Below are 8,317 nucleotides of genomic sequence, written 5' to 3'. Positions count from 1 at the left end.
AGCCCATAGAGTCAATATCACCCATTCGTGCAGCTCTGAATGAAGGGCAACATCAAAAGGAATTATGGAGGTAGACTGTGACCTAAAAAGTACCACATGCCCTGTAGACACTCAGCAGTTCTTACAAACTTTTTTTTGAGAGACAGTCTCACTCTGTTGCCTAAGCCTGGGTGCAGGGGTGCAATCATAGCTAACTGCAGCCTTGAACTCATCGGCTCAATCAATCCTCCTGCCTCAGCCTCCAGAATACACTACAGGCGTGTATCACCATGCTCAACTAATTTTTTAATTTTTTTTTTTTTTGTAAAGACGGGGGTCTTGCTATGTTGCCTAGGCTGGCCTTGAACACCTGTCCTCAAGCGATCTTCCTGTCTTGGCCTCCCAAAGTGTTGGGATGACAGGCATGAGCCACCATACCATGCCTGCCTGGTTCTTAAAATTTTTAATGTGCAAAAGATTCAGATGCAGTAGGTTTTGACATGATCTGGGAATCTGCACTTTTGACAGACACTCCTAAGTGATTCTGATACAGGCAGTCTTCAGAAACTTTGAACTCAGGCCAAAGGATGACTAGCAAATTACCAGGTAAGTGGTTTAAGCAATAATCTTTTTTATCTCTACCCTGAAGCTGATTCTCAAAACAAGTCAAATTCCATTTCAATACTTGTTTAGTATTATTTAAATTCATTGGTCTTTAAGTACAACTTATAGCCATTTTAAACCTATAATAGCTACTGTCATGGGGCAGCTACTATGTTCTACATAGTGTCATCAGTGATTTACACAGGTATATTATCCCATTTTATAGATGAAAATTTTGAGCTTCAGTTAAGTAAGTGTGGACAACCATTAAGTGCAAGAGACCTGCATGTTAATATAGTCTGTGTTCCATGGAGTCTATACTTATCACTAATTATACCTTAATAGAAGTAAAACCAATAAATAAAAGTCCATATTTGTAAATAAAGGAAGGGGAGGAATTTTACTCTCAAATATTCCTCACTTTAGAAAAAGACTGTATGAAATTTATTTATGAGCTTTGAAAGTACATTTAAATAACGTAACAATGGCATGGCAACCTCTGAAAATGAATCAATCTTAACAATCCTTTCCTAAAGCAAATAACCACCCTCTTAACTAATGAAAGCTGGTTCACTATTTACAGATCTACCAGTGGTTCTCAAACTGGGCTAATAATCAAGAATCGCTTGGACGAGCGCCGTGGCTCACGCCTCTAATCCCAGCACTTTGGGAGGCCGAGGGGACGGATCACGAGCTCAGGAGATCGAGACCATTCTGGCTAACACGGTGAAATCCCGTCTCTACTAAATATACAGAAAAACAAATTAGCCGGGTGTGATGGCAGGCACCTGTAGTCCTAGCTACTCGGGAGGCTGAGGCAGGAGAATGGCGTGAACCCTGGAGGTGGAGCTTGCAGTGAGCCGAGATCGCACCAGTGCCCTCCAGCCTGGGCAACAGAGCCAGACTCCGTCTCAAAAAAAAAAAAGAATTGCTTGAGGAAGCATCTTAAATATAAATCATAGGGGCAACCCGCTGTGGTCCCCTTCCAAGCTGTGGAAGCTTTGTTATTTCGCTCTTCACGATATACCTTGTTACCCCTCAAAAAAAAAACAAAAACAAACAAAAATCATAGGCTTCACTCCAGTTCTTCTGAATCAAAATCTCTGAGGTGTGACCCCAAGATCTTTATTTTTTAAGCTCCCCAGGGAGTTCTGATGCGTAGGGTTCAGAACTTTTGTTCCCTTAACACCAGCATTCTACAAATGAATAAATTGAGGCCCTAAAAGGGTAGGATTTGCCTAACGACATACAGCTTGTAAGTACACACAGTAGGCCGGAACAACAATATCCTGACTCTCGTTTGGTGCTTTTACACCAATTCAAGCTGCTGTTTTTGTTAAGACTGTACTTATTTCTGCTCTGCGGCTCATGCTTTGCTGGATACTTAGTATTCACTATCCTACAACTTATTCCCTCATCTGCAGTTTGGGAATAATAATAGTGCCTGCCTCTTAAGAGTTGCTGCAAGGATTAAATAGTATAACATTCATTATATAATGCACTTAACACAGTGCCTGGCATATTGTGAGTACTCATTAGCCAGGTTATGTAATCTACTAAAAAAGTATGCCTATTTTAACTGGAGAGGATTCACTGAACGACTCCAATTACAAAATGTACAAGAAACCCATGTTCAGCTTTGGAATCCAAAAAGACTTTAAACTCAGGGTTAAGTTTAAAGTCATAGTATCTAATGTCTTGCTTTTCTAGTCATTTACTTATGCCAAAAGTTAGTTCACGCCACAGAGAAGGATGCCTCTGTGTAGTGAAACAATTTCACAATTACTGATTGAACTGACTGTTGCACGCCACTGTTTCTCCTAGGATGCCTCAGAACCATCTAGTAACTCCATCTCTGGGTGACGACAGGGAATCTGCATTTATAAAAGCCCCCTCCCCCTTCTCAGGCAAACCAAGATTTGATAACCACTAGTATGTTCAGAATCCACGACCACTGTAAAGGGCCTCTCAACTCTCTCCAGCAAAAAGCTATACTTCTCTGCAACCAGAAGAGCAGCGTCATCAGGTCCTGATGCAAACAACAGCTGGACCCAGCTGGGCCCAGCTGGGCCGAGTAACCTTGATGATCACAGAGGACGGCCTGGACCCCCTCCCCTCCTAGGAAACACAAAATTACAAAAGCGCCCTCCTGCAATTCCCGTGGGAGACAGTGCTGCCTAGGCCGCTATGAGGAGCTAAGGCTGACTCAACAGCCTCCTTCCCAGGGGCAAGGCCAAAGGAAGGCGACCCTGCATGGCTAACCAGGCCCCACCGCGGCGCCAGAAGGTTAACGACCCTCCTTGCCCCTTTCCTTATGAAGGCCAAGAGCCTCCACTACTCCGCGGGCCAGCTGACGGAAGTGCGTCACTCCACCCTGCGGGGGGGTGCCGGGAGTTGTAGTCAAGTGGCTACTACTCTTCCACCCCGATTCACCTTTTTTAAAACAAGAAAAACACCTCTGCATCCTGAAAAAGATCGCTTTATGCCCAACATGTGTAATAGTTCCTCCATTTTCCAATCAACAAACTGAACTCTCTCAGCGCTCAAGCGGAAGGCCGGACTACAAGTCCCGGCATGCTCCGCAGGGTCCCCGGGCGCCCGGCCACCGTCGTAGGTGCGGGCCGCATGAATGGAGCGCCGGGCGTAAGGCAAAGGCTGGCACCGTCCGCGCGGCCGGTATCTGCTCCCGGAGCGTGAGTGCGGGGTGTGGGGCGTGCGCGTGCGCGCTCAGAGGGGGCTCAAGGCGAGCGCGCCGGGCAGTTGCGGGCGCGTGGCTGCTGAGGTTGGCGGCGGTGCCGCGCGCCCGACGGGCCGGGGGTTGCGGGGCTTCCCGCCTCGACCCGGGCTGGGGGCAGCCGTGGCGGCCGCCGGGGACCGCAAGGGGCGGAGGAAAGGAGGCGGCCGGTCCCGGCACGCGGAGGAGCAGCCGACCATGCCCCGAGACAACATGGCCTCCTTGATCCAACGGATCGCCCGCCAGGCTTGCCTCACCTTCCGGGGCAGCGGGGGCGGCCGCGGCGCTTCCGATCGCGGCGCGGCTTCTGGCCCGGAGGCGCCGATGCCGCCGGGCTTCCCCGAGAACCTGAGCAAGCTGAAGAGCCTCCTGACCCAGCTCCGCGCCGAGGACTTGAACATCGCCCCGCGCAAGGCCACACTGCAGCCGCTGCCGCCCAACCTGCCGCCAGTCACCTACATGCACATCTACGAGACGGACGGCTTCAGCCTGGGGGTGTTCCTGCTCAAGAGCGGCACGTCCATCCCGCTGCACGACCACCCGGGCATGCACGGCATGCTCAAGGTGCTATACGGCACCGTGCGCATCAGCTGCATGGACAAGCTAGACGCGGGCGGCGGGCAACGGCCGCGGGCCTTGCCGCCCGAGCAGCAGTTCGAGCCGCCGCTGCAGCCCCGGGAGCGAGAAGCCGTGCGCCCGGGCGTGCTGCGTTCGCGGGCCGAGTACACCGAGGCGAGCGGCCCCTGCATCCTCACACCGCACCGGGACAACCTGCACCAGATCGACGCCGTGGAAGGGCCTGCCGCCTTCCTGGACATCCTGGCCCCGCCCTACGACCCGGACGATGGCCGGGACTGCCACTATTACCGGGTGCTGGAGCCGGTCAGGCCCAAGGAGGCCTCCAGCTCGGCCTGTGACCTGCCTCGAGAGGTGTGGCTCCTGGAGACCCCACAGGCCGATGACTTCTGGTGCGAGGGAGAACCCTATCCAGGTCCCAAGGTCTTCCCTTGAAGCCACCGGCGCCCAGGAGCGGTGGGCCGAAGACGTGCCCTACCCTACCACAAGGGCTGTCTCTACCCCCTAGCCTGGGCGTTGGATCTACTGGAATGCGCAGCAGCCGCTTCCTCGGCAGCTTTGGGAAGCACGGGCGACTGGACAGCGGCCGCCGGGCACGGTTATGGGGGCGGGGTGGGCGGGGAGGCTAGATTGTTTCCTGGTACTGTCACTGCCACTGGGGCTTTGATTTGGAGGAATGGGGCAGGGGACTATCTGAAGCGCTTCCATCCTAAAGCCATAATGAAAATATCTTCCTCTCTTCCCCATTCTATACAAAATACTAAGTGGTTTTCTTGCTCCCACTCCCTACCCCTTTGGTAAATAGGGTTTATTTTCCACTCATGCCCTTATGCCTTTTTTTTAATAGTTTTAACTTATTGACTGTGCATGACCCAGTGGTTTGAATTGTTTTTAGTTCAAGTCATTGGTAAAAACTAGGTTTAAAGAGATGAGCTACTGTTTAAAGTGAGCTGGCCTGCCTAATTAATTCCTTGTGAAAACTAAATGATTTTTTCAGTTTGGGGATCATTCTCACAACATAACTATGCATGTAGAGGACAAGATTTATTTTCTTTCCTCCCTTTGCCCAGTAGCCACATCTGGTTTACTCAGGCAGCATCTACTAAGAAATTCAGCACCTGCATATCTCTGTGACATGGTCACTTAGAGCTTATCTTCCCTATGAATCTCCAGATCTGTGAGTTGAGCAGATTTCATGTTACAGATTCACCTTTAATGCAAGGACTGTATTATCCTCACATGACATTTTTTCTTGTCTTACTGTACCTTAAAAGGTGATAGAGTAATTCTGTATTTTCTAACGGGAAGATTCAAAGGAGCTGAATGTGTTATGCTTCCAAACAACTGAATGTAAAACACGTCTAGCCAGCTGTTGCATTCCCTATATTTATTTACTTCCAATATTTTACTGTAAAAGTAGGGAGAAATATTATGTTGATAGCTGTTTCACATTCTCTCAGGAGGAACTTTAATGTTCCCGACTCGGGTGATTCCAGCTGTGTTGCTGGCAGTGTTGTCTCAACCCTCTCCCTAAAATGACTGAGCGCTGGGTTCATCTAATGTGGTTTTCTGTAGGAAGAGATAGAAGGCACAGAAGATCACAGCTAAAGAATTGAGAATTAACTATACTACTATCCATTTTAGGGCACCAAAACTTGGGATTAAACACTTCCTACTTCCCACTCGCAACTCCTGAAATGAAGTCTTGCTATCTGTGACTAGTTTTATTTTTGTGCTTTTAATAGTACAAGCAGTCTTACCTTGTTTACACATGTATTGACACCATTTGCTTCAGGCCATGGAGCACTGTTTCTCCCTTTTTACTATTTATAGGATTCCTTTTTTTCACAAGACTTTTAATAAAAACAAATTGTAGAAATAAACACATTAAAATTTGCCCAGCTGTCGTCTAAGCCCTCTTGATTGACTTGCCCAAGTGGCAATAGAGTTCTAATATCTATAATAAAGGGAGATTTGCTATTATTGGTGGAATGTTGACCCCGTATGTAGGGAAACAGTACGTGCCTTTGCCTCTTTATGCACACAGAGACCCAGGTTGAGGGAGTATTTGTTCCCAGTTTTTAAGATAGTATAAAAAAGCAAATACTTGGTGAGTGATTTAAAAATAAAACCAAAACAAAACACAAAAAGATATTCCACAGGACATGCCACTTTATTATAAAACCTGACACAGGCATAGTACCAAGTATTTCCTCCATTGTTGCTAAAATTGTTTTATTGTAGCTCCACATTCTGGTGTAGTTTAAAATGCCTTTGGGGGCAGTTTGAAGCAGTTCTTCATGCTACTTAGTTTGAAAATAAAATTCTAGATATGCAAATGATTTTCTTAGAAAACTTCACAAAATAAAAGGTCTTGTTTTTTTTTTCCATAGCACAGTAATGAATGTGGTTATCAATCACATACTTTTTTGGATTATATTGTAGCAAAAAGTTGATTACCTTACCAAGATTATTAATAGCAATGTATGTGTTATAATACAACTTAGTACATTAAAGCTACAAAAACTCATCCTGGCTGTAGGATAGTAATAAAGGAAGACTTTCATGACTTCATTATGAAAAAAAGAAGTTTTAAAGTTTTCAATTACAGGCAATTTGGAAGAAAAAACCTAAGGTGCTTTTCAAAAGAGTAACTGAAATTGTTGCAGGCCAAAACAGCAATATGATATCTCAGATTTAGTCCAATAAGAACAGTGAAACTTTTGGTTCACTAATAAATTCTGAGTAAATTAGTGGTGAAGACAAAATGTAACTTGTTTTAGTGAGCCACTGAGGAAAGAATATGCTTATTACAAAGAAAATGTGGTGCGGAAAGTATCTTGCACCTGTGTGCATAAACCGTTAGTCATGACTGACTTGGTGTGTTGCTATTGTGTTTCTGTATACTCCCTCCAATATAGATAATGTTTTAATAACAACTGTGGGATAAAAGTTATCTTCCCCTTGGAAAGACTAATGAGCACAATGATATTAATCACTTTTATGGTGAATAATAAATGCAATAATTGCCTCATGGGTGAGAAATTGTCTGTCTAAATGCTTCTGAAACTTTTAAAGTATCTGGTTCTGTCACTGGCCAGTTATATCAATGCAGAGTATTGTGTACCTACTTACTATTTTATGAGAATTGATTTTTACTAAGCCTGATTTGAATGGGTTGCATTTACACCAGCTGCTATTTATTAATGAAAGTGATAGCCTGCTTTTTAAGTAATAGGTGTTTTGTCAACAGGAGAGGGTTTTCTGAGCTTTTAACACTAGTAACCCTGAACTTCTTCCAAAATCCACACCTTTTATTCCCCCTTTTCATTGTCTCCTTGTAGGTGCCTCAGTCCTGGCATCTCGGGAGGACTCTGCCATTACTTAGCTGTTACTGATTCTGAATCTTGGGCTCTAGCTCTACAGCCCGGTGAAGAAGCAATATATCTTTAATTCAGGGCTTGCCTCTTGCTTTCCAACTCTAACCTGAGAGCAGTGCTACTTCTGTAATTGCAGGTCTAAATAACTTAAGCATATATACAGAAGCCAATCACTGATCACTTCCATGGCAATGAGGCATCTGTTGTCAAAGAAGGAAACCATTTGTCAAGTCCCTTATAGATAATGAATCTTCAAACCCAAATCCGGGGATGTTTACATTTCTGGGTTAAAATCAGTGTACCTGTAATCCCAGCACTTTGGGAGACTGAGGCAGGCAGATCACCTGAGGTCAGGAGTTCGAGACCGGCCTGGCCAACATGGCGAAACCCCATCTCTACTAAAAGTACAAAAATTAGTCGGGCATGGTAGTGGGCGCCTGTAATCCCAGCTACCTAGAAGGCTGAGGCAGGAGAATCGCTTGAATCCGGGAGGTGGAGGTTGCAATTAGCCAAGATTGTGCCACTGCACTCCAGCGTAGGTAACAAGAGCGAGACTGCATCTCAAAAAAGAAAGGAAAAAAAAAAATCAGTGTACTTATGGAAAATGAAGACATGTTTCAAATTGTTTAGAGATAATTCTTACTTGATTATTGCAAGACAGATAGGGAAAACCTTACCTGCTCTGATGTCTACAGTTTGATTACCATTAAAGTTTCACAATATATACTGTAAGATTATGTTGTACTAAAATCTAGTGGCCTTCTGCAGATTTCTAAAGCCCAAGTAATATACACTTAAAAATAGTTTATTTCCTTGAGAGTGAGCTTTGAAACAGCCTGAAGGAAAACACATCTGAAGCTAATGTCTAATTGGACTATTGCTGTAACAGAAAAAAGCTTACTTTGTATTTAACCTAAGGAAAATAAGATAATACTATACAAGAAAACAAAAATACTTTCATTCTGGAAGGAAAGAGTTTTAGGACTTATTTTCTTTCCTTATTTTTTGTTTTGTTTTCCTGTAGAATTTGTTTAGTTTTAGCTTC

General features: G+C 45.2%; 1 protein-coding gene across 1 annotated transcript; it reads left to right on the top strand.

Annotated features, from left to right (window-relative positions):
- The first annotated feature begins 287 nt into the window (after nt 1–287).
- ADO (2-aminoethanethiol dioxygenase) lies at nt 288–6,937 on the top strand. Its single transcript, XM_002820908.5, has one exon. It carries the CDS (start codon nt 3,515–3,517, stop codon nt 4,325–4,327), a length of 813 nt encoding a protein of 270 aa, XP_002820954.2. The 5' UTR covers nt 288–3,514; the 3' UTR covers nt 4,328–6,937.
- The last annotated feature ends 1,380 nt before the right edge of the window (nt 6,938–8,317 follow it).

The sequence above is a fragment of the Pongo abelii genome, chromosome 8 (genome assembly GCF_028885655.2).
Source record: "Pongo abelii isolate AG06213 chromosome 8, NHGRI_mPonAbe1-v2.0_pri, whole genome shotgun sequence".
In the NCBI taxonomy this organism is placed as follows: domain Eukaryota; kingdom Metazoa; phylum Chordata; class Mammalia; order Primates; family Hominidae; genus Pongo; species Pongo abelii.
Note: the sequence above shows the minus strand (reverse complement) of the source record. Positions and strands in the feature narration are given on the sequence as shown.